The 26,130-nt window shown below is 50.7% G+C and overlaps 1 protein-coding gene across 1 annotated transcript; it reads right to left on the bottom strand.

Moving 5' to 3' along the window:
* Positions 1 to 1,563: 1,563 nt before the first annotated feature.
* Positions 1,564 to 26,036, bottom strand: LOC109879292 (adaptin ear-binding coat-associated protein 1). The gene is made up of 8 exons (XM_031785770.1): positions 25,896 to 26,036; positions 24,835 to 24,935; positions 24,222 to 24,326; positions 15,523 to 15,604; positions 5,218 to 5,326; positions 4,762 to 5,020; positions 2,080 to 2,185; positions 1,564 to 1,984 (listed from the first exon to the last, which is right to left on the bottom strand). The coding sequence occupies exons 1-8, from the start codon at positions 25,988 to 25,990 to the stop codon at positions 1,930 to 1,932; spliced, it is 912 nt and encodes a 303-aa protein (XP_031641630.1). The 5' UTR covers positions 25,991 to 26,036; the 3' UTR covers positions 1,564 to 1,929.
* Between the last annotated feature and the right edge of the window lie 94 nt (positions 26,037 to 26,130).

Raw genomic sequence — 26,130 nt, forward strand, 5'->3', positions numbered from 1 at the left:
AGTGTAGAGTTGGGGCTGAGAGGGAAAGATGTAGAGGGAGAGGATGGTAAGGAGAGGAGACGGGGGGAGAGAGTGTAGAGTTGGGGCAGAGAGGGAAAGATGTAGAGGGAGAGGATGGTAAGGAGAGGAGACGGGGAGAGAGAGTGTAGAGTTGGGGCTGAGAGGGAAAGATGTAGAGGGAGAGGATGGTAAGGAGAGGAGACGGGGGGAGAGAGTGTAGAGTTGGGGCTGAGAGGGAAAGATGTAGAGGGAGAGAATGGTAAGGAGAGGAGACGGGGGGAGAGAGTGTAGAGTTGGGGCTGAGAGGGAAAGATGTAGAGGGAGAGGATGGTAAGGAGAGGAGACGGGGGGAGAGAGTGTAGAGTTGGGGCTGAGAGGGAAAGATGTAGAGGGAGAGGATGGTAAGGAGAGGAGACGGGGGGAGGAGAGTGTAGAGTTGGGGCAGAGAGGGAAAGATGTAGAGGGAGAGGATGGTAAGGAGAGGAGACGGGGGGAGAGAGTGTAGAGTTGGGGCTGAGAGGGAAAGATGTAGAGGGAGAGGATGGTAAGGAGAGGAGACGGGGGGAGAGAGTGTAGAGTTGGGGCTGAGAGGGAAAGATGTAGAGGGAGAGGATGGTAAGGAGAGGAGACGGGGGGAGAGAGTGTAGAGTTGGGGCAGAGAGGGAAAGATGTAGAGGGAGAGGATGGTAAGGAGAGGAGACGGGGGGAGAGAGTGTAGAGTTGGGGCTGAGAGGGAAAGATGTAGAGGGAGAGGATGGTAAGGAGAGGAGACGGGGGGAGAGAGTGTAGAGTTGGGGCAGAGAGGGAAAGATGTAGAGGGAGAGGATGGTAAGGAGAGGAGACGGGGAGAGAGAGTGTAGAGTTGGGGCTGAGAGGGAAAGATGTAGAGGGAGAGGATGGTAAGGAGAGGAGACGGGGGGAGAGAGTGTAGAGTTGGGGCTGAGAGGGAAAGATGTAGAGGGAGAGAATGGTAAGGAGAGGAGACGGGGGGAGAGAGTGTAGAGTTGGGGCTGAGAGGGAAAGATGTAGAGGGAGAGGATGGTAAGGAGAGGAGACGGGGGGAGAGAGTGTAGAGTTGGGGCTGAGAGGGAAAGATGTAGAGGGAGAGGATGGTAAGGAGAGGAGACGGGGGGAGAGAGTGTAGAGTTGGGGCAGAGAGGGAAAGATGTAGAGGGAGAGGATGGTAAGGAGAGGAGACGGGGGGAGAGAGTGTAGAGTTGGGGCTGAGAGGGAAAGATGTAGAGGGAGAGGATGGTAAGGAGAGGAGACGGGGGGAGAGAGTGTAGAGTTGGGGCTGAGAGGGAAAGATGTAGAGGGAGAGGATGGTAAGGAGAGGAGACGGGGGGAGAGAGTGTAGAGTTGGGGCAGAGAGGGAAAGATGTAGAGGGAGAGGATGGTAAGGAGAGGAGACGGGGGGAGAGAGTGTAGAGTTGGGGCTGAGAGGGAAGATGTAGAGGGAGAGGATGGTAAGGAGAGGAGACGGGGGGAGAGAGTGTAGAGTTGGGGCAGAGAGGGAAAGATGTAGAGGGAGAGGATGGTAAGGAGAGGAGACGGGGAGAGAGAGTGTAGAGTTGGGGCTGAGAGGGAAAGATGTAGAGGGAGAGGATGGTAAGGAGAGGAGACGGGGGGAGAGAGTGTAGAGTTGGGGCTGAGAGGGAAAGATGTAGAGGGAGAGGATGGTAAGGAGAGGAGACGGGGGGAGAGAGTGTAGAGTTGGGGCTGAGAGGGAAAGATGTAGAGGGAGAGGATGGTAAGGAGAGGAAGCCAGGAGAGGGGTGAAGAGAGAGAGAAATAAAGAGAGGGGGAAGAGAGAGAGAGAAAGAGTACACTGAGGTTGAGGTGATAATATACAGTGTTCTGCTGGAGTCCTCCGCTGGTCAGGGGTTAAAGGTCAGGTGAAGGTCAAGTGAAAGAGATTGTGCGACGACCTCAGAACTGCTGCCAGTTGGTAGAACCATCATCGTTGGCGAGAGGAGACATTGAACTGCATTATGGGGAAAAAGAGGAGAGCATTAATGGGGGGAACAGATTAATGAAAGAAGAGAGAAAAGGATGAAAGAGAGAAGATTTTCCCCTTACTTTTCTGGGGCAGAGAAGTCTCCCCACATGTCCGAGCCGCCTGCGGGATTGGGGTTCGGCTGCACCACAGAGTTGGAGTTACTGCTGTCCAGGTCTAACAAACAGCCTGAGAACAGAGAGACAACGATAGAATTAGGAAAATAATGTAATAGGATCTCTATGGAGACAACACACATCAAACCCTTCCATACACACCCTCTACTGCTTTCTCTACATTCATACTCTAACGACAATAGCCTTTTTTCTTGGTTAGCTCATAAAACTAAACTAAAAAACACGCAGGGCCCCATTCAATCCTTAACCTAATTACACAGTGGCATATAAAACATACCCTTTTTCCCTTCAGTCAAATGAATTCACAGCCTGGTTTGGGGAACTGGACAAATAGTCTTCAACAATGGTAGCAAAAAGTGCTATACAGAAAAAGCAGTTACTAGGGTAACCGAACAAGATAAACAAACAGATGAATCAGAAGCAGCAATATAAAAACAGGGTTGCATTCAGGAGAACACAACGCTCTGAACGTTGCACATAGAATTGTCTTGTATGGAGCTGACATCATCCCTAATCTACATGCCAGAGCAGATCTATACTGAACAAAAATATAAACGCAACATGCAGCAATTTTAATGATTTTAATGAGTTACAGATCATATACGGAAATCAGTCAATTGAAATAAATAAATTAGGCCCTAATCTATGTATTTCACAAGAGAGGCCAGGAGCACAGCCATAGGTGGGCTTGGGGGGACATAGGCCCACCCACTTGGGAGCCAGGCCCAGCCAATCAGACAGACAGTATTTCTGATAGACAGAAATACTGCTCAATATCATGAGTTGTCCGGGGTGGCTGGTCTAAGACAATCCCGCAGGTGAAGAAGCCAGATGTGGAGGTCCTGTGCTGGTGTGGTTACGCGTGGTCTGTGGTTGTGAGGCCGGTTGGACGTACTGCCAAATTCTCTAAAACAACGTTGGAGGCGGCTTATGGTAGAGAAATTAACATTCAATTCTCTGGCGACAGCACTCGTGGACATTCCTGCAGTCAGCATGCCAATTCCACACTCCCTCAAAACTTTAGACATCTATGGCATTTTTTTGTGACAAAACTGAACATTTCAGAGTGGCCTTTTATTGTCCCCAGCACAAGGTGCACCTGTGTAATGTTATGCTGTTTAATCCGTTTCTTGATATGCCACACCTGTCAGGTGGTACGATTACAGTATCTTGGCAAAGGAGAAATGCACACTAAAAGGGATGTAAACAAATTTGTGCACAAAATTTGAGAGAATTAAGCTATTTGTGCATATGAAAAATTTCTGAGATATTTTATTTCAGCTCATGAAATATGGGACCAACACTTTACGCGTTACATTTTTTGGTTATTATATACACTATATATATATACACATACACAAAAGTATGTGAATATCTCTTCAAATTAGGGGATTTGGCTATGTTAGCCACACCTGTTGCTGACAGGTGTATAAAATTGAGCACACAGCCATGCAATCTCCATAGACAAACATTGACAGTAGAATGGCCTTACTGAAGAGCTCGGTGACTTTCAATGCGGCACTGTCATAAGATGCCACCTTTCCAACAAGTCAGTTTGTCAAATTGTCAAACTTCCCTGCTAGAGCTGCCCCAGTCAACTGTAAGGGCTGTTATTGTGTATGGAAAGGTGGAAACGTCTAGGAGCAACAACGGCTCAGCCGCGACGTGGTAGGCCACACAAGCTCACAGAATGTGACCGGCGAGTGCTGAAGAGCGTAGCGAGTAAAAATAGTCTGTCTTCTGTTACAACACTCACTACCAACTTCCAAACTACCTCTGGAAGCATCATCAGCACAGGAACGATTCGTCGGGAGCTTCTTGAAATAGGTTTCCATGGCCGAGCAGCCGCACACAAGCCTAAGATGACAATGCACAATGCCAAGCGTTGGCTGGAGTGGTGTAAAGTTCACCACCATTGGACTCTGGAGCAGTGGAAATGTCTTCTCTAGAGTGATAAATACGCTTCACCATCTGGCTGTCCGACGGACGAATCTGGCAGATGCCAGGAGAACGCTACCTGCCCCAATGCCTAATGCCAACTGTCAAGTTCGGTTTAGGAGGAATAAAGGTCTGGGGCTGTTTTTCAGGTTTCAGCTAGGCCCCTTTGTTCCAGTGAAGGGAATTCCTAAAATTACAGCATACAATGACATTCTAGACGATTCTGTGCTTTCAACTTTGTGGCAAAAGTTTGGGGAAGGCCCTTTCCTGTTTCAGCATGACAATGCGACAGTGCACAAAGCGAGGTCCAGACAGAAATGGTTTGTTGAGATCGGTGTGGAATAACTTGACTGGCCTGCACAGGGCCCTGACCTCAACCCCATCGAAGACCTTTGGGATGAATAGGAACGCCAATTGCGAGCTAGGCCTAATTGCAGAACATCATTGCCTGACCTCACTAATGCTCTTGTGGCTGAATGGAAGCAAGTCCTCACAGAAAGCCTTCCCAGAAGAGTGGAGGCTGTTATATCAGCAAAGGGGGGGACCAACTCCATAATAATGGCCATGATTTTGGAATGAGATGTTCAGGGAGCAGGTGTCCACATAGATATGCACTCCATGACCAAATGTATCTGAACAACCAGTAGCATTACACTTCGCTGAACGTGGCCCAAAATGCTGTTCACCTACCTGTGTTACTTCCCCCTGAGAACATGTCACTTCCTGCTGAGTATGTGTTGTTTCCTCCTGAAAATGTGTCACTTCCCCCTGAAAACGAGTCACTTCCCGCAGAGAATAAGTCTCCCCCTGAGAATAAACCATCATTGTCATTGGAGGAGCTTGACATAGGGGGAGGGGCTATCTTGGAGCCTCCACCGCTAGGAGGAGGAGGGAGGAGCCCAAAGCCACCAGCGCTCTGGGGGCGGGACTTGTCTCTCTTTCTGCCTTGCTGAGAGAGGAACAGAAATAGAAAGAAAGAGAGAGGTGCGACGGGTGAGAAGGAAGGAGAGGAATAGGTGTCTGCTTGACAAAGCTTATAAACAGAACATGGGTTTGCAACATGTGCGTGCATGTTCGCGTTTTAGTTGTTAAGTGCTAACCAGGTACCATGGAAGGAGTATTATGGGTATGAGTTGAGGAAGTTACCCCGATATTGAGAGTGATGGTCTGTCCTTCTTTGAAACCCAGGTCCAGTTTAGGAGTGTTGTCTGGAGTCTGAGACTGCTTACTGATCTCAAGCTCCTGTTTCACCCACCTGAGAGAGAGACAGAGGTAGCGAGCGAGCGATAGAGAGAGAGAGAAAGAGATATATACAGTAAACAGAGAGAAAGAATGAGAGGGAAAAAGGGACAGAGTTATTATATATATATATATATATATGATCTGTAGATATTACATTTCAAGCGTCTTTATTCTTTTGAAAAATGTTCTGTGCATAATGTTTACTCTTAATTTGTGATTGTTTATTTCACTTGCATTGGCAAGACAAAGGAGATGATTGTGGACTATAGGAAGAGGAGGACAGAGCACGCCAACATTCTCATCGACGGGGCTGCAGTGGAGCAGGTTGAGAGCTTCAAGTTCCTTGGTGTCCACATCACCAACAAACTAACATGGTCCAAGCACATCAAGACAGTCGTGAAGAGGGCACGACAAAACCAATTCCCCCTCAGGAGACTGAAAAGATTTGACATGGGTCCCCAGATCTTCAAAAGGTTCTACAGCTGTACCATCGAGGGCATCCTGACTGGTTGCATCACTGCCTGGTATGGCAACTGCTCGGCCTCCGACCGCAAGGCACTACAGAGGGTAGTGCATACGGCCCAGTACATCACTGGGGCCAAGCTTCCTGCCATCCAGGACCTCTATACCAGGCGGTGTCAGAGGAAGGCCCTAAAAATTGTCAAAGACTCCAGCCACCCTAGTCATAGACTGTTCTCTCTGCTACCGCACAGCAAGCGGTACCAGAGCACCAAGTCTAGGTCCAAGAGGCTTCTAAACAGGTTCTACCCCCAGGCCACAAGACTCCTGAACATCTAGTCAAATGGCTACCCAGACTATTTGCAGTGCCCCTCTCACCCCCTCTTTACACCACTGCCACTCTGTTGTCATCTATGCATAGTCACTTTAATAACTCTACCTACATGTACATACTACCTCAACTAACTGGTGCCCCTGCACTTTGACTCTGTACTGGTACTGGTACTGTCGTGTATTGTGAGGTGCTCGGTTAGGTATTACCGGTATTTGTTTTCACGGGTTCTGAAGTATATGAGTGTCGGAACTTTGTTTGTTCCTCCGTACGTTTGTACGGGTTTTTTGTTGTCGAGTGCGTTGTCCTTTTGATTGTGCCATTCCTGTGTTGGTGGACTTTCTGATTCAACACACTTCTCAGACACCCCTGCTCTCCTGCGCCTGACTCCTACCTACCACCTAGACGCACGTTGTCACAGGTACACCCCTGTATATAGTCTCCACGTTGTCACAGGTACCCCCCTGTATATAGTCTCCACGTTGACTCTGTACCGGTACCCCCCTGTATATAGTCTCCACGTTGTCACAGGTACCCCCCTGTATATAGTCTCCACGTTGACTCTGTACAGGTACACCCCTGTATATAGTCTCCACGTTGACTCTGTACAGGTACCCCCCTGTATATAGTCTCCACGTTGACTCTGTACAGGTACACCCCTGTATATAGTCTCCACGTTGACTCTGTACAGGTACCCCCCCTGTATATAGTCTCCACGTTGTCACAGGTACCCCCCTGTATATAGTCTCCACGTTGACTCTGTACAGGTACACCCCTGTATATAGTCTCCACGTTGACTCTGTACAGGTACCCCCCTGTATATAGTCTCAACGTTGACTCTGTACAGGTACCCCCCTGTATATAGTCTCCACGTTGACTCTGTACAGGTACCCCCCTGTATATAGTCTCCACGTTGACTCTGTACAGGTACACCCCTGTATATAGTCTCCACGTTGACTCTGTACAGGTACCCCCCCTGTATATAGTCTCCACGTTGACTCTGTACAGGTACCCCCCTGTATATAGTCTCCACGTTGACTCTGTACAGGTACCCCCCTGTATATAGTCTCCACGTTGACTCTGTACAGGTACACCCCTGTATATAGTCTCCACGTTGACTCTGTACAGGTACACCCCTGTATATAGTCTCCACGTTGACTCTGTACAGGTACACCCCTGTATATAGTCTCCACGTTGACTCTGTACAGGTACCCCCCTGTATATAGTCTCCACGTTGTCACAGGTACCCCCCTGTATATAGTCTCCACGTTGACTCTGTACAGGTACACCCCTGTATATAGTCTCCACGTTGACTCTGTACAGGTACCCCCCTGTATATAGTCTCCACGTTGACTCTGTACAGGTACCCCCCTGTATATAGTCTCCACGTTGACTCTGTACAGGTACACCCCTGTATATAGTCTCCACGTTGACTCTGTACAGGTACCCCCCTGTATATAGTCTCCACGTTGACTCTGTACAGGTACCCCCCTGTATATAGTCTCCACGTTGACTCTGTACAGGTACCCCCCTGTATATAGTCTCCACGTTGACTCTGTACAGGTACACCCCTGTATATAGTCTCCACGTTGACTCTGTACAGGTACCCCCCTGTATATAGTCTCCACGTTGACTCTGTACAGGTACACCCCTGTATATAGTCTCCACGTTGACTCTGTACAGGTACACCCCTGTATATAGTCTCCACGTTGACTCTGTACAGGTACCCCCCTGTATATAGTCTCCACGTTGTCACAGGTACCCCCCTGTATATAGTCTCCACGTTGTCACAGGTACACCCCTGTATATAGTCTCCACGTTGTCACAGGTACCCCCCTGTATATAGTCTCCACGTTGTCACAGGTACCCCCCTGTATATAGTCTCCACGTTGTCACAGGTACACCCCTGTATATAGTCTCCACGTTGTCACAGGTACCCCCCTGTATAGTCTCCACGTTGTCACAGGTACACCCCTGTATGTAGTCTCCACGTTGTCACAGGTACCCCCCTGTATATAGTCTCCACGTTGTCACAGGTACCCCCCCCCTGTATATAGTCTCCACGTTGTCACAGGTACACCCCTGTATATAGTCTCCACGTTGTCACAGGTACCCCCCTGTATATAGTCTCCACGTTGTCACAGGTACCCCCCTGTATATAGTCTCCACGTTGTCACAGGTACACCCCTGTATATAGTCTCCACGTTGTCACAGGTACCCCCCTGTATATAGTCTCCACGTTGTCACAGGTACACCCCTGTATATAGTCTCCACGTTGACTCTGTACAGGTACCCCCCTGTATATAGTCTCCACGTTGACTCTGTACAGGTACCCCCCTGTATATAGTCTCCACGTTGACTCTGTACAGGTACACCCCCTGTATATAGTCTCCACGTTGACTCTGTACAGGTACACCCTGTATATAGTCTCCACGTTGACTCTGTACAGGTACACCCCTGTATATAGTCTCCACGTTGACTCTGTACAGGTACCCCCTGTATATAGTCTCCACGTTGTCATAGGTACCCCCCCTGTATATAGTCTCCACGTTGACTCTGTACAGGTACACCCCTGTATATAGTCTCCACATTGACTCTGTACAGGTACCCCCCTGTATATAGTCTCCACGTTGACTCTGTACAGGTACCCCCCTGTATATAGTCTCCACGTTGACTCTGTACAGGTACCCCCCTGTATATAGTCTCCACGTTGACTCTGTACAGGTACCCCCCTGTATATAGTCTCCACGTTGACTCTGTACAGGTACACCCCTGTATATAGTCTCCACGTTGACTCTGTACAGGTACCCACCCCCTGTATATAGTCTCCACGTTGACTCTGTACAGGTACACCCCTGTATATAGTCTCCACGTTGACTCTGTACAGGTACACCCCCTGTATATAGTCCTCCACGTTGACTCGGTACAGGTACCCCCCCTGTATATAGTCTCCACGTTGTCACAGGTACCCCCCTGTATATAGTCTCCACGTTGTCACAGGTACCCCCCTGTATATAGTCTCCACGTTGTCACAGGTACACCCCTGTATATAGTCTCCACGTTGTCACAGGTACCCCCCTGTATAGTCTCCACGTTGTCACAGGTACACCCCTGTATGTAAGTCTCCACTTGTCACAGGTACCCCCTGTATATAGTCTCCACGTTGTCACAGGTAACCCCCCCTGTATATAGTCTCCACGTTGTCACAGGTACACCCCTGTATATAGTCTCCACGTTGTCACAGGTACCCCCCTGTATATAGTCTCCACGTTGTCACAGGTACCACCCCTGTATATAGTCTCCACGTTGTCACAGGTACACCCCTGTATATAGTCTCCACGTTGTCACAGGTACCCCCTGTATATAGTCTCCACGTTGTCACAGGTACCCCCCTGTATATAGTCTCCACGTTGTCACAGGTACCCCCCTGTATATAGTCTCCACGTTGTCACAGGTACCCCTGTATATAGTCTCCACGTTGACTCTGTACTGGTACCCCTGTATATAGTCTCCACGTTGTCACAGGTACCCCCCTGTATATAGTCTCCACGTTGTCACAGGTACCCCCTGTATATAGTCTCCACATTGTCACAGGTACACCCCTGTATATAGTCTCCACGTTGTCACAGGTACCCCCCTGTATATAGTCTCCACGTTGTACACAGGGTACACCCCTGTATATAGTCTCCACGTTGTCACAGGTACCCCCCTGTATATAGTCTCCACATTGTCACAGGTACAACCCCTGTATATAGTCTCCACGTTGTCACAGGTACCCCCCTGTATAGTCTCCCACGTTGTCACAGGTACACCCCTGTATATAGTCTCCACGTTGTCACAGGTACCCCCCTGTATATAGTCTCCACGTTGTCACAGGTACACCCCTGTAGTAGTCTCCACGTTGTCACAGGTACCCCCCTGTATATAGTCTCCACGTTGTCACAGGTACACCCCTGTATATAGTCTCCACGTTGTCACAGGTACCCCCCTGTATATAGTCTCCACGTTGTCACAGGTACCCCCCTGTATGTAGTCTCCACGTTGTCACAGGTACCCCCTGTATATAGTCTCCACGTTGACTCTGTACTGGTTACCCCCTGTATATAGTCTCCACGTTGTCACAGGTACCCCCTGTATATAGTCCTCCACGTTGACTCTGTACTGGTACCCCCTGTATATAGTCTCCACGTTGTCACAGGTACCCCCCCTGTATATAGTCTCCACGTTGTCACAGGTACCCCCCTGTATATAGTCTCCACGTTGTCACAGGTACACCCCTGTATATAGTCCTCCACGTTGTCACAGGTACCCCCATGTATAGTCTCCACCTTGTCACAGGTACACCCCTGTATATAGTCTCCACGTTGTCACAGGTACCCCCCTGTATATAGTCTCCACGTTGTCACAGGTACACCCCTGTATATAGTCTCCACGTTGACTCTGTACAGGTACACCCCTGTATATAGTCTCCACGTTGACTCTGTACAGGTACCCCCCTGTATATGTCTCCACGTTGACTCTGTACAGGTACACCCCTGTATATAGTCTCCACGTTGACTCTGTACAGGTACCCCCCTGTATATAGTCTCCACGTTGTCACAGGTACCCCCCTGTATATAGTCTCCACGTTGACTCTGTACAGGTACACCCCTGTATATAGTCTCCACGTTGACTCTGTACAGGTACCCCCCTGTATATAGTCTCAACGTTGACTCTGTACAGGTACCCCCCTGTATATAGTCTCCACGTTGACTCTGTACAGGTACCCCCCTGTATATAGTCTCCACGTTGACTCTGTACAGGTACACCCCTGTATATAGTCTCCACGTTGACTCTGTACAGGTACCCCCCTGTATATAGTCCTCCACGTTGACTCTGTACAGGTACCCCCCTGTATATAGTCTCCAACGTTGACTCTGTACAGGTACCCCCCTGTATATAGTCTCCACGTTGACTCTGTACAGGTACACCCCTGTATATAGTCTCCACGTTGACTCTGTACAGGTACACCCCTGTATATAGTCTCCACGTTGACTCTGTACAGGTACACCCCTGTATATAGTCTCCACGTTGACTCTGTACAGGTACCCCCCTGTATATAGTCTCCACGTTGTCACAGGTACCCCCTGTATATAGTCTCCACGTTGACTCTGTACAGGTACACCCCTGTATATAGTCTCCACGTTGACTCTGTACAGGTACCCCCTGTATATAGTCTCCACGTTGACTCTGTACAGGTACCCCCCTGTATATAGTCTCCACGTTGACTCTGTACAGGTACACCCCTGTATATAGTCTCCACGTTGACTCTGTACAGGTACCCCCCTGTATATAGTCTCCACGTTGACTCTGTACAGGTACCCCCCTGTATATAGTCTCCACGTTGACTCTGTACAGGTACCCCCCTGTATATAGTCTCCACGTTGACTCTGTACAGGTACACCCCTGTATATAGTCTCCACGTTGACTCTGTACAGGTACCCCCCTGTATATAGTCTCCACGTTGACTCTGTACAGGTACACCCCTGTATATAGTCTCCACGTTGACTCTGTACAGGTACACCCTGTATATAGTCTCCACGTTGACTCTGTACAGGTACCCCCCTGTATATAGTCTCCACGTTGTCACAGGTACCCCCCTGTATATAGTCTCCACGTTGTCACAGGTACACCCCTGTATATAGTCTCCACGTTGTCACAGGTACCCCCCTGTATATAGTCTCCACGTTGTCACAGGTACCCCCTGTATATAGTCTCCACGTTGTCACAGGTACACCCCTGTATATAGTCTCCACGTTGTCACAGGTACCCCCCTGTATAGTCTCCACGTTGTCACAGGTACACCCCTGTATGTAGTCTCCACGTTGTCACAGGTACCCCCTGTATATAGTCTCCACGTTGTCACAGGTACCCCCCCCCTGTATATAGTCTCCACGTTGTCACAGGTACACCCCTGTATATAGTCTCCACGTTGTCACAGGTACCCCCCTGTATATAGTCTCCACGTTGTCACAGGTACCCCCCTGTATATAGTCTCCACGTTGTCACAGGTACACCCCTGTATATAGTCTCCACGTTGTCACAGGTACCCCCCTGTATATAGTCTCCACGTTGTCACAGGTACACCCCTGTATATAGTCTCCACGTTGACTCTGTACAGGTACCCCCCTGTATATAGTCTCCACGTTGACTCTGTACAGGTACCCCCTGTATATAGTCTCCACGTTGACTCTGTACAGGTACACCCCTGTATATAGTCTCCACGTTGACTCTGTACAGGTACACCCCTGTATATAGTCTCCACGTTGACTCTGTACAGGTACACCCCTGTATATAGTCTCCACGTTGACTCTGTACAGGTACCCCCCTGTATATAGTCTCCACGTTGTCATAGGTACCCCCCTGTATATAGTCTCCACGTTGACTCTGTACAGGTACACCCCTGTATATAGTCTCCACATTGACTCTGTACAGGTACCCCCCTGTATATAGTCTCCACGTTGACTCTGTACAGGTACCCCCCTGTATATAGTCTCCACGTTGACTCTGTACAGGTACCCCCCTGTATATAGTCTCCACGTTGACTCTGTACAGGTACCCCCCTGTATATAGTCTCCACGTTGACTCTGTACAGGTACACCCCTGTATATAGTCTCCACGTTGACTCTGTACAGGTACCCCCCTGTATATAGTCTCCACGTTGACTCTGTACAGGTACACCCCTGTATATAGTCTCCACGTTGACTCTGTACAGGTACACCCCTGTATATAGTCTCCACGTTGACTCTGTACAGGTACCCCCCTGTATATAGTCTCCACGTTGTCACAGGTACCCCCCTGTATATAGTCTCCACGTTGTCACAGGTACCCCCCTGTATATAGTCTCCACGTTGTCACAGGTACACCCCTGTATATAGTCTCCACGTTGTCACAGGTACCCCCCTGTATAGTCTCCACGTTGTCACAGGTACACCCCTGTATGTAGTCTCCACGTTGTCACAGGTACCCCCCTGTATATAGTCTCCACGTTGTCACAGGTACCCCCCCCTGTATATAGTCTCCACGTTGTCACAGGTACACCCCTGTATATAGTCTCCACGTTGTCACAGGTACCCCCCTGTATATAGTCTCCACGTTGTCACAGGTACCCCCCTGTATATAGTCTCCACGTTGTCACAGGTACACCCCTGTATATAGTCTCCACGTTGTCACAGGTACCCCCCTGTATATAGTCTCCACGTTGTCACAGGTACCCCCCTGTATATAGTCTCCACGTTGTCACAGGTACCCCCCTGTATATAGTCTCCACGTTGTCACAGGTACCCCTGTATATAGTCTCCACGTTGACTCTGTACTGGTACCCCCTGTATATAGTCTCCACGTTGTCACAGGTACCCCCCCTGTATATAGTCTCCACGTTGTCACAGGTACCCCCTGTATATAGTCTCCACATTGTCACAGGTACACCCCTGTATATAGTCTCCACGTTGTCACAGGTACCCCCCTGTATATAGTCTCCACGTTGTCACAGGTACACCCCTGTATATAGTCTCCACGTTGTCACAGGTACCCCCCTGTATATAGTCTCCACATTGTCACAGGTACACCCCTGTATATAGTCTCCACGTTGTCACAGGTACCCCCCTGTATATAGTCTCCACGTTGTCACAGGTACACCCCTGTATATAGTCTCCACGTTGTCACAGGTACCCCCCTGTATATAGTCTCCACGTTGTCACAGGTACACCCCTGTATGTAGTCTCCACGTTGTCACAGGTACCCCCCTGTATATAGTCTCCACGTTGTCACAGGTACACCCCTGTATATAGTCTCCACGTTGTCACAGGTACCCCCCTGTATATAGTCTCCACGTTGTCACAGGTACCCCCCTGTATGTAGTCTCCACGTTGTCACAGGTACCCCCTGTATATAGTCTCCACGTTGACTCTGTACTGGTACCCCCTGTATATAGTCTCCACGTTGTCACAGGTACCCCCTGTATATAGTCTCCACGTTGACTCTGTACTGGTACCCCCTGTATATAGTCTCCACGTTGTCACAGGTACCCCCCCTGTATATAGTCTCCACGTTGTCACAGGTACCCCCTGTATATAGTCTCCACGTTGTCACAGGTACCCCCCTGTATATAGTCTCCACGTTGTCACAGGTACACCCCTGTATATAGTCTCCACGTTGTCACAGGTACCCCCCTGTATATAGTCTCCACGTTGTCACAGGTACACCCCTGTATATAGTCTCCACGTTGTCACAGGTACCCCCCTGTATATAGTCTCCACGTTGTCACAGGTACCCCCCTGTATATAGTCTCCACGTTGTCACAGGTACACCCCTGTATATAGTCTCCACGTTGTCACAGGTACACCCCTGTATATAGTCTCCACGTTGTCACAGGTACCCCCCTGTATGTAGTCTCCACGTTGTCACAGGTACCCCCCTGTATGTAGTCTCCACGTTGTCACAGGTACCCCCCTGTATGTAGTCTCCACGTTGTCACAGGTACACCCCTGTATATAGTCTCCACGTTGTCACAGGTACCCCCCTGTATGTAGTCTCCACGTTGTCACAGGTACCCCCCTGTATGTAGTCTCCACGTTGTCACAGGTACCCCCCCTGTATGTAGTCTCCACGTTGTCACAGGTACACCCCTGTATATAGTCTCCACGTTGTCACAGGTACACCCCTGTATATAGTCTCCACGTTGTCACAGGTACCCCCCTGTATGTAGTCTCCACGTTGTCACAGGTACCCCCCTGTATGTAGTCTCCACGTTGTCACAGGTACCCCCCTGTATATAGTCTCCACGTTGTCACAGGTACCCCCCTGTATATAGTCTCCACGTTGTTACTGGTACCCCCCTGTATATAGTCTCCACGTTGTCACTGGTACCCCCTGTATGTAGTCTCCACGTTGTCACAGGTACACCCCTGTATATAGTCTCCACGTTGTCACTGGTACCCCCCTGTATATAGTCTCCACGTTGTCACTGGTACCCCCTGTATGTAGTCTCCACGTTGTCACTGGTACCCCCTGTATGTAGTCTCGCTATTGTTATTTTACTGCTGCTCTTTAATTGCTTTTACATCTTATTCTTATCCTTATTTTTTTTAAACTGCATTGTTGGTTAGGGGCTCATAAGTAAGTATTTCACTGTAGGATCTACACCGGTTGTATTCTGCACATGTGACTAATAAAATGTGATTTGATTTTGATTTGAATATAAACATATTTTCCATGTCAATAAAGCACCTTGGAATTGAATCGAGAGTTATAGAGTGAAACAGATGACAGGCCATTACTAATTCATGTCAGTTAGAAGTCAACATTGTAGCTCTGAGCTGCACTTGTTTGCTAATGTTATGAGTGTCATCTCTGTTGAGACAGCTGTAAGAGCAACACACTTAAAGTGGTCCTGCAGCGCCACGTTGAAGTCAAACGAGTCTCCTCTGTCCCCGAACCCGATGCCTATGAACGCACTGCGACCTGAGAAACAGAGGCCAGAAAATAACAACAATGTAAATTACAAATCAAATCACTTGGTACACACACTGATCCTAAAACAGAGACATAGCACAGGAAGAAACAACTGATTGAGTACTCCAAATGCTGTAGTAGAATACTGTTTCATACTACACACTCAAATGATCCAAAACAAACCCTGTTATTACTGTGGTATACTACTACTACTACTACTACTACTACCACCACTACTACTACTACTACTACTACTACTACTACTACTACTACTACTACTACTACTACTACTACTACTACTACTACTACTACTACTACTACTACTACTACTACCACCACCACTACCACTACCACCACCACCACCACCACTACTACTACTACTACTACCACTACCACCACTACTACTACCACTACCACCACTACTACTACTACTACTACTACTACTACACTGAACAAAAATATAAACGCAACATGAAACAATTTCAACGATTTTATTGAGTTACAGTTCATGTAAAGAAATCAGTAAATTGAATTAAATAAATGAAGCAATGGTCTATGGATTTCACATGACTGGGCAGGGGCACAGCCATGGGTTTGGCCTGGGAGAGCATAGGCCCGCCCACTTGGGAGCCAAGCCCACCCACTGGGGAGCCAGGTCTAGCCAATCAGAATAAGATTTCCCCCCACAAAAGGTCACAGGAAATACTTCTCAGTTTCATCCGCTGTCCGGGTGGCAGGTAAAGAAGACAGATGTGGATGTCCTGGGCTGGCGTGGTTGAATGTGGTCTGAGGTAGTGAGTCCGGTTGGATGTCCTGGGCTGGCGTGGTTGAATGTGGTCTGAGGTAGTGAGTCCGGTTGGATGTCCTGGGCTGGCGTGGTTGAATGTGGTCTGAGGCATGTGAGTCCAGTTGGATGTCCTGGGCTGGCGTGGTTGAATGTGGTCTGAGGTAGTGAGTCCGGTTGGATGTCCTGGGCTGGCGTGGTTGAATGTGGTCTGAGGTAGTGAGTCCGGTTGGATGTCCTGGGCTGGCGTGGTTGAATGTGGTCTGAGGTAGTGAGTCCGGTTGGATGTCCTGGGCTGGCGTGGTTGAATGTGGTCTGAGGTAGTGAGTCTGGTTGGATGTCCTGGGCTGGCGTGGTTGAATGTGGTCTGAGGTAGTGAGTCTGGTTGGATGTCCTGGGCTGGCGTGGTTGAATGTGGTCTGAGGTAGTGAGTCCGGTTGGATGTCCTGGGCTGGCGTGGTTGAATGTGGTCTGAGGTAGTGAGTCCGGTTGGATGTCCTGGGCTGGCGTGGTTGAATGTGGTCTGAGGTAGTGAGTCCGGTTGGATGTCCTGGGCTGGCGTGGTTGAATGTGGTCTGAGGTAGTGAGTCCGGTTGGATGTCCTGGGCTGGCGTGGTTGAATGTGGTCTGAGGTATGGATGTCCTGGGCTGGCGTGGTTGAATGTGGTCTGAGGTAGTGAGTCCGGTTGGATGTCCTGGGCTGGCGTGGTTGAATGTGGTCTGAGGTAGTGAGTCCGGTTGGATGTCCTGGGCTGGCGTGGTTGAATGTGGTCTGAGGTATGGATGTCCTGGGCTGGCGTGGTTGAATGTGGTCTGAGGTAGTGAGTCTGGTTGGATGTCCTGGGCTGGCGTGGTTGAATGTGGTCTGAGGTAGTGAGTCCGGTTGGATGTCCTGGGCTGGCGTGGTTGAATGTGGTCTGAGGTAGTGAGTCCGGTTGGATGTCCTGGGCTGGCGTGGTTGAATGTGGTCTGAGGTACTGAGTCCGGTTGGATGTCCTGGGCTGGCGTGGTTGAATGTGGTCTGAGGTAGTGAGTCCGGTTGGATGTCCTGGGCTGGCGTGGTTGAATGTGGTCTGAGGTATGGATGTCCTGGGCTGGCGTGGTTGAATGTGGTCTGAGGTAGTGAGTCCGGTTGGATGTCCTGGGCTGGCGGGGTTGAATGTGGTCTGAGGTAGTGAGTCCGGTTGGATGTCCTGGGCTGGCGTGGTTGAATGTGGTCTGAGGTAGTGAGTCCGGTTGGATGTCCTGGGCTGGCGTGGTTGAATGTGGTCTGAGGTAGTGAGTCCGGTTGGATGTCCTGGGCTGGCGTGGTTGAATGTGGTCTGAGGTAGTGAGTCCGGTTGGATGTCCTGGGCTGGCGTGGTTGAATGTGGTCTGAGGTAGTGAGTCCGGTTGGATGTCCTGGGCTGGCGTGGTTGAATGTGGTCTGAGGTAGTGAGTCCGGTTGGATGTCCTGGGCTGGCGTGGTTGAATGTGGTCTGAGGTAGTGAGTCCGGTTGGATGTCCTGGGCTGGCGTGGTTGAATGTGGTCTGAGGTAGTGAGTCCGGTTGGATGTCCTGGGCTGGCGTGGTTGAATGTGGTCTGAGGTAGTGAGTCTGGTTGGATGTCCTGGGCTGGCGTGGTTGAATGTGGTCTGAGGTATGGATGTCCTGGGCTGGCGTGGTTGAATGTGGTCTGAGGTAGTGAGTCCGGTTGGATGTCCTGGGCTGGCGTGGTTGAATGTGGTCTGAGGTAGTGAGTCCGGTTGGATGTCCTGGGCTGGCGTGGTTGAATGTGGTCTGAGGTAGTGAGTCCGGTTGGATGTCCTGGGCTGGCGTGGTTGAATGTGGTCTGAGGTAGTGAGTCTGGTTGGATGTCCTGGGCTGGCGTGGTTGAATGTGGTCTGAGGTAGTGAGTCCGGTTGGATGTCCTGGGCTGGCGTGGTTGAATGTGGTCTGAGGTAGTGAGTCCGGTTGGATGTCCTGGGCTGGCGTGGTTGAATGTGGTCTGAGGTAGTGAGTCCGGTTGGATGTCCTGGGCTGGCGTGGTTGAATGTGGTCTGAGGTAGTGAGTCCGGTTGGATGTCCTGGGCTGGCGTGGTTGAATGTGGTCTGAGGTATGGATGTCCTGGGCTGGCGTGGTTGAATGTGGTCTGAGGTAGTGAGTCCGGTTGGATGTCCTGGGCTGGCGTGGTTGAATGTGGTCTGAGGTAGTGAGTCCGGTTGGATGTCCTGGGCTGGCGTGGTTGAATGTGGTCTGAGGTATGGATGTCCTGGGCTGGCGTGGTTGAATGTGGTCTGAGGTAGTGAGTCCGGTTGGATGTCCTGGGCTGGCGTGGTTGAATGTGGTCTGAGGTAGTGAGTCCGGTTGGATGTCCTGGGCTGGCGTGGTTGAATGTGGTCTGAGGTAGTGAGTCCGGTTGGATGTCCTGGGCTGGCGTGGTTGAATGTGGTCTGAGGTATGGATGTCCTGGGCTGGCGTGGTTGAATGTGGTCTGAGGTAGTGAGTCCGGTTGGATGTCCTGGGCTGGCGTGGTTGAATGTGGTCTGAGGTAGTGAGTCCGGTTGGATGTCCTGGGCTGGCGTGGTTGAATGTGGTCTGAGGTAGTGAGTCCGGTTGGATGTCCTGGGCTGGCGTGGTTGAATGTGGTCTGAGGTACTGAGTCCGGTTGGATGTCCTGGGCTGGCGTGGTTGAATGTGGTCTGAGGTAGTGAGTCCGGTTGGATGTCCTGGGCTGGCGTGGTTGAATGTGGTCTGAGGTATGGATGTCCTGGGCTGGCGTGGTTGAATGTGGTCTGAGGTAGTGAGTCCGGTTGGATGTCCTGGGCTGGCGTGGTTGAATGTGGTCTGAGGTAGTGAGTCCGGTTGGATGTCCTGGGCTGGCGTGGTTGAATGTGGTCTGAGGTAGTGAGTCCGGTTGGATGTCCTGGGCTGGCGTGGTTGAATGTGGTCTGAGGTAGTGAGTCCGGTTGGATGTCCTGGGCTGGCGTGGTTGAATGTGGTCTGAGGTAGTGAGTCCGGTTGGATGTCCTGGGCTGGCGTGGTTGAATGTGGTCTGAGGTAGTGAGTCCGGTTGGATGTCCTGGGCTGGCGTGGTTGAATGTGGTCTGAGGTAGTGAGTCCGGTTGGATGTCCTGGGCTGGCGTGGTTGAATGTGGTCTGAGGTAGTGAGTCCGGTTGGATGTCCTGGGCTGGCGTGGTTGAATGTGGTCTGAGGTAGTGAGTCCGGTTGGATGTCCTGGGCTGGCGTGGTTGAATGTGGTCTGAGGTAGTGAGTCTGGTTGGATGTCCTGGGCTGGCGTGGTTGAATGTGGTCTGAGGTATGGATGTCCTGGGCTGGCGTGGTTGAATGTGGTCTGAGGTAGTGAGTCCGGTTGGATGTCCTGGGCTGGCATGGTTGAATGTGGTCTGAGGTAGTGAGTCCGGTTGGATGTCCTGGGCTGGCGTGGTTGAATGTGGTCTGAGGTAGTGAGTCCGGTTGGATGTCCTGGGCTGGCGTGGTTGAATGTGGTCTGAGGTATGGATGTCCTGGGCTGGCGTGGTTGAATGTGGTCTGAGGTAGTGAGTCCGGTTGGATGTCCTGGGCTGGCGTGGTTGAATGTGGTCTGAGGTAGTGAGTCCGGTTGGATGTCCTGGGCTGGCGTGGTTGAATGTGGTCTGAGGTAGTGAGTCCGGTTGGATGTCCTGGGCTGGCGTGGTTGAATGTGGTCTGAGGTAGTGAGTCCGGTTGGATGTCCTGGGCTGGCGTGGTTGAATGTGGTCTGAGGTAGTGAGTCCGGTTGGATGTCCTGGGCTGGCGTGGTTGAATGTGGTCTGAGGTAGTGAGTCCGGTTGGATGTCCTGGGCTGGCGTGGTTGAATGTGGTCTGAGGTATGGATGTCCTGGGCTGGCGTGGTTGAATGTGGTCTGAGGTACTGAGTCCGGTTGGATGTCCTGGGCTGGCGTGGTTGAATGTGGTCTGAGGTATGGATGTCCTGGGCTGGCGTGGTTGAATGTGGTCTGGGGTAGTGAGTCCGGTTGGATGTCCTGGGCTGGCGTGGTTGAATGTGGTCTGAGGTAGTGAGTCCGGTTGGATGTCCTGGGCTGGCGTGGTTGAATGTGGTCTGAGGTAGTGAGTCCGGTTGGATGTCCTGGGCTGGCGTGGTTGAATGTGGTCTGAGGTATGGATGTCCTGGGCTGGCGTGGTTGAATGTGGTCTGAGGTAGTGAGTCCGGTTGGATGTCCTGGGCTGGCGTGGTTGAATGTGGTCTGAGGTAGTGAGTCCGGTTGGATGTCCTGGGCTGGCGTGGTTGAATGTGGTCTGAGGTAGTGAGTCCGGTTGGATGTCCTGGGCTGGCGTGGTTGAATGTGGTCTGAGGTAGTGAGTCCGGTTGGATGTCCTGGGCTGGCGTGGTTGAATGTGGTCTAAGGTAGTGAGTCCGGTTGGATGTCCTGGGCTGGCGTGGTTGAATGTGGTCTGAGGTAGTGAGTCCGGTTGGATGTCCTGGGCTGGCGTGGTTGAATGTGGTCTGAGGTAGTGAGTCCGGTTGGATGTCCTGGGCTGGCGTGGTTGAATGTGGTCTGAGGTAGTGAGTCCGGTTGGATGTCCTGGGCTGGCGTGGTTGAATGTGGTCTGAGGTAGTGAGTCTGGTTGGATGTCCTGGGCTGGCGTGGTTGAATGTGGTCTGAGGTATGGTTGTCCTGGGCTGGCGTGGTTGAATGTGGTCTGAGGTAGTGAGTCCGGTTGGATGTCCTGGGCTGGCGTGGTTGAATGCAGTCTGAGGTATGGATGTCCTGGGCTGGCGTGGTTGAATGTGGTCTGAGGTAGTGAGTCCGGTTGGATGTCCTGGGCTGGCGTGGTTGAATGTGGTCTGAGGTAGTGAGTCCGGTTGGATGTCCTGGGCTGGCGTGGTTGAATGTGGTCTGAGGTAGTGAGTCCGGTTGGATGTCCTGGGCTGGCGTGGTTGAATGTGGTCTGAGGTATGTATGTCCTGGGCTGGCGTGGTTGAATGTGGTCTGAGGTAGTGAGTCCGGTTGGATGTCCTGGGCTGGCGTGGTTGAATGTGGTCTGAGGTACTGAGTCCGGTTGGATGTCCTGGGCTGGCGTGGTTGAATGTGGTCTGAGGTAGTGAGTCCGGTTGGATGTCCTGGGCTGGCGTGGTTGAATGTGGTCTGAGGTATGGATGTCCTGGGCTGGCGTGGTTGAATGTGGTCTGAGGTAGTGAGTCCGGTTGGATGTCCTGGGCTGGCGTGGTTGAATGTGGTCTGAGGTAGTGAGTCCGGTTGGATGTCCTGGGCTGGCGTGGTTGAATGTGGTCTGAGGTAGTGAGTCCAGTTGGATGTCCTGGGCTGGCGTGGTTGAATGTGGTCTGAGGTAGTGAGTCCGGTTGGATGTCCTGGGCTGGCGTGGTTGAATGTGGTCTGAGGTAGTGAGTCCGGTTGGATGTCCTGGGCTGGCGTGGTTGAATGTGGTCTGAGGTAGTGAGTCCGGTTGGATGTCCTGGGCTGGCGTGGTTGAATGTGGTCTGAGGTAGTGAGTCCGGTTGGATGTCCTGGGCTGGCGTGGTTGAATGTGGTCTGAGGTATGGATGTCCGGTTGGATGTCCTGGGCTGGCGTGGTTGAATGTGGTCTGAGGTAGTGAGTCCGGTTGGATGTCCTGGGCTGGCGTGGTTGAATGTGGTCTGAGGTATGGATGTCCTGGGCTGGCGTGGTTGAATGTGGTCTGAGGTAGTGAGTCCGGTTGGATGTCCTGGGCTGGCGTGGTTGAATGTGGTCTGAGGTAGTGAGTCCGGTTGGATGTCCTGGGCTGGCGTGGTTGAATGTGGTCTGAGGTAGTGAGTCCGGTTGGATGTCCTGGGCTGGCGTGGTTGAATGTGGTCTGAGGTAGTGAGTCCGGTTGGATGTCCTGGGCTGGCGTGGTTGAATGTGGTCTGAGGTAGTGAGTCCGGTTGGATGTCCTGGGCTGGCGTGGTTGAATGTGGTCTGAGGTATGGATGTCCTGGGCTGGCGTGGTTGAATGTGGTCTGAGGTAGTGAGTCCGGTTGGATGTCCTGGGCTGGCGTGGTTGAATGTGGTCTGAGGTAGTGAGTCCGGTTGGATGTCCTGGGCTGGCGTGGTTGAATGTGGTCTGAGGTATGGATGTCCTGGGCTGGCGTGGTTGAATGTGGTCTGAGGTAGTGAGTCCGGTTGGATGTCCTGGGCTGGCGTGGTTGAATGTGGTCTGAGGTACTGAGTCCGGTTGGATGTCCTGGGCTGGCGTGGTTGAATGTGGTCTGAGGTAGTGAGTCCGGTTGGATGTCCTGGGCTGGCGTGGTTGAATGTGGTCTGAGGTATGTATGTCCTGGGCTGGCGTGGTTGAATGTGGTCTGAGGTAGTGAGTCCGGTTGGATGTCCTGGGCTGGCGTGGTTGAATGTGGTCTGAGGTACTGAGTCCGGTTGGATGTCCTGGGCTGGCGTGGTTGAATGTGGTCTGAGGTAGTGAGTCCGGTTGGATGTCCTGGGCTGGCGTGGTTGAATGTGGTCTGAGGTATGGATGTCCTGGGCTGGCGTGGTTGAATGTGGTCTGAGGTAGTGAGTCCGGTTGGATGTCCTGGGCTGGCGTGGTTGAATGTGGTCTGAGGTAGTGAGTCCGGTTGGATGTCCTGGGCTGGCGTGGTTGAATGTGGTCTGAGGTAGTGAGTCCGGTTGGATGTCCTGGGCTGGCGTGGTTGAATGTGGTCTGAGGTAGTGAGTCCGGTTGGATGTCCTGGGCTGGCGTGGTTGAATGTGGTCTGAGGTAGTGAGTCCGGTTGGATGTCCTGGGCTGGCGTGGTTGAATGTGGTCTGAGGTATGGATGTCCTGGGCTGGCGTGGTTGAATGTGGTCTGAGGTAGTGAGTCCGGTTGGATGTCCTGGGCTGGCGTGGTTGAATGTGGTCTGAGGTAGTGAGTCCGGTTGGATGTCCTGGGCTGGCGTGGTTGAATGTGGTCTGAGGTAGTGAGTCCGGTTGGATGTCCTGGGCTGGCGTGGTTGAATGTGGTCTGAGGTAGTGAGTCCGGTTGGATGTCCTGGGCTGGCGTGGTTGAATGTGGTCTGAGGTAGTGAGTCCGGTTGGATGTCCTGGGCTGGCGTGGTTGAATGTGGTCTGAGGTATGGATGTCCTGGGCTGGCGTGGTTGAATGTGGACTGAGGTAGTGAGTCCGGTTCGATGTCCTGGGCTGGCGTGGTTGAATGTGGTCTGAGGTAGTGAGTCCGGTTGGATGTCCTGGGCTGGCGTGGTTGAATGTGGTCTGAGGTAGTGAGTCCGGTTGGATGTCCTGGACTGGCGTGGTTGAATGTGGTCCGAGGTAGTGAGTCCGGTTGGATGACCTGCCAAATTCTCTAAAACGATGTTGGAGGTGGCTTATGGTAGAGAAATAAACATTAAATTCTCTGGCAACAGCTCTGGTAGACATTCCTGCAGTCAGCATGCCAGTTGCACACTCCCTCAAAACTTGAGACACCTGTGGCATTGTGTTGTGTGACAAAACTAAACATTTTAGAGTGGCCATTTTTTGTCACCCGCAAAAGATGCACCTGTGTAATGACGATGCTGTTAAATCAGCTTCTTGATATGCCACACCTATGAGGGTAGATGGATTATCTTGGGAAAGGAGAAATGCTCACTACAAGGAATGTAAACAAATATGTGCACATTTATTTTGTGAAATAAGATTTTTGGGCATATGGAACATCTCTGGGATCTTTTATTTCAGCTAATGAAACATGGGAACAAAACTTTACATGTTGCATTTATATTTTTGTTCAGTATAATAACTGCTAATAGAAAATGTGGGGAAGTAGTGTGTGATACTTCTTTCTAATTTAGCCAGATGGTGACTAGTGATGACAACCAACAACCCACCACTCTCATCCTGGATCCGAAGCACAAAGTAACGACTGGAGTCACTGACGGTTTCTATGGCGATGCCAGGGTACTCGTCCACTGGTGCCTGTGCAAACAGCTCCCCTGCAGAGACGGAGGGAAATTAGAACCCAGGCATTATAACTAATCGTTCGAGTCAAGAGTCAGAGGGCAAGGTGGAGAAGTTAACATAGTCCTTTCAGATCAACAAGAAGTGCCCAGGGGACAATTTGGAATTGGGCACGATGATCTTCTGACTAGAAGTGCCTTGAGGTAGGCTAGGGGCTAGGGGCTAGGGGCTAGGGTAGGAGTCCCCAATTACATTCAGCAGTGGGACAAATTTTCCTTGAGCGGATGCTCAGAAGATAGTTATAAATAATTTGTACACTGCAAATTGACCGCAAGAAACAGATATAGTATTTGACAAAAACAGAATCATTTCAAACCTTGATTACATTGGGATACGATCACATATGCCTCTCTATTTATGCGTGAGAATACTTAGATGTAATACAGATGTAAAATTAAAATTACTTTGATCTTTTCCTGGTGATTTTACAGTCTTTTATGTCCATGAACAAAAATTATTATTTGTAAAGATTTGGCCTCTCACCAGAGATCTTGTCCTCCAGTTTGATGAAAGCCACTTTTCCCCGAGCCGTCACTCTCATACGGCCTGTCCAATCAGGGGCGTCCAGCTTCCAATCCGCAGCCCTGAGGGCGACACAGACAGCCAATCAGAGATGAGACTGACTGTATAGGTGTGTGTGTGTGAGAAAGAGGGAGACCATGTTGATAGCCAACCACCACACTTTGATACTGAAATGAGATTGTCTGGGTTGGTGACTGGCTGGCAGTTCACCAGACCTGGGGTGGAATACCCCCTCATTATTATTACTCACTACATCACACAACAGACTCAGCTTTGTGCGTGGTCATGGCACGTTACTGGTGGTCAGCCAATCAGCTCCCAGGAGACAGATACAGTATGGAGCGCTGTCCAGTCAGCATGGAGACGTTAAAACACCAGCCAATGAACAAATGGGTAAACACTATATAGTCACATTGCCAAACATAGACTGTACCCTAACAGGACTGAAGTCAACAAGATATACTTTAACGAACCCTGGTCAGAAAGTAATAGGATAGGCGTCAACAGAGAAAATGCCCAGATAATCCTCAAAGGGAGTAAAAATCTCACCTAATCCTCTGGACCTTTAAATACCGTAGTATCTGCTATAGCCTTTCATTCAACATTCGCCCCAAAGAAGAGTGCAGTCAAAGCTCATTTTATAAAACGGGGACACGACACAGTCACGTTTTCGCACTGAAAACAGGATTCCGTGTCATTCATTGTCAAATACCGAAAGGTGGACATCAATAATGACAGGTGTATTCTCCCGATCCATCCCACTACGCACAACTTTGACATCTGGTGGTAGACTATTCCTCCCCAACCAGTTTGCCTAGTAAACTACCTTAGCAAAAGCTATTGAGTACTGCAAAGGCAACAGAGACGAGCATTATAGCCTTTATATGGGCTATGCATTGCCTTGATGTGGGGACAAGAGCTTTGCCTACGGGGAGGTTGATATATCGCCGCATCAACAATGAATGCTGGAGTCAGACCAGAGCAAGGTCACCGGTTGATGGTGACGGAACCGTGTCTCTTACCTGACTCCCCGGTTCGATGCCCGCGGCGGGATTCGGTAAACGTTGACGTCAGGTTTCACACACAGGATCGACTCGTATTCGCCCTCGGTCGCCATCTTGACTTTAATTCAATCGGTGTGTGGTGATCGTGCACGTTAACGGGTGCGAGACCGTAATACACTGTGTATTTGCGCACATGAAGCGTTCACATCCATTTCTAATGTCATTTATCCAGATTAATCAACCATTGTCAGTG

Source organism: Oncorhynchus kisutch, linkage group LG2 (genome assembly GCF_002021735.2).
Source record: "Oncorhynchus kisutch isolate 150728-3 linkage group LG2, Okis_V2, whole genome shotgun sequence".
Lineage (NCBI taxonomy): Eukaryota > Metazoa > Chordata > Actinopteri > Salmoniformes > Salmonidae > Oncorhynchus > Oncorhynchus kisutch.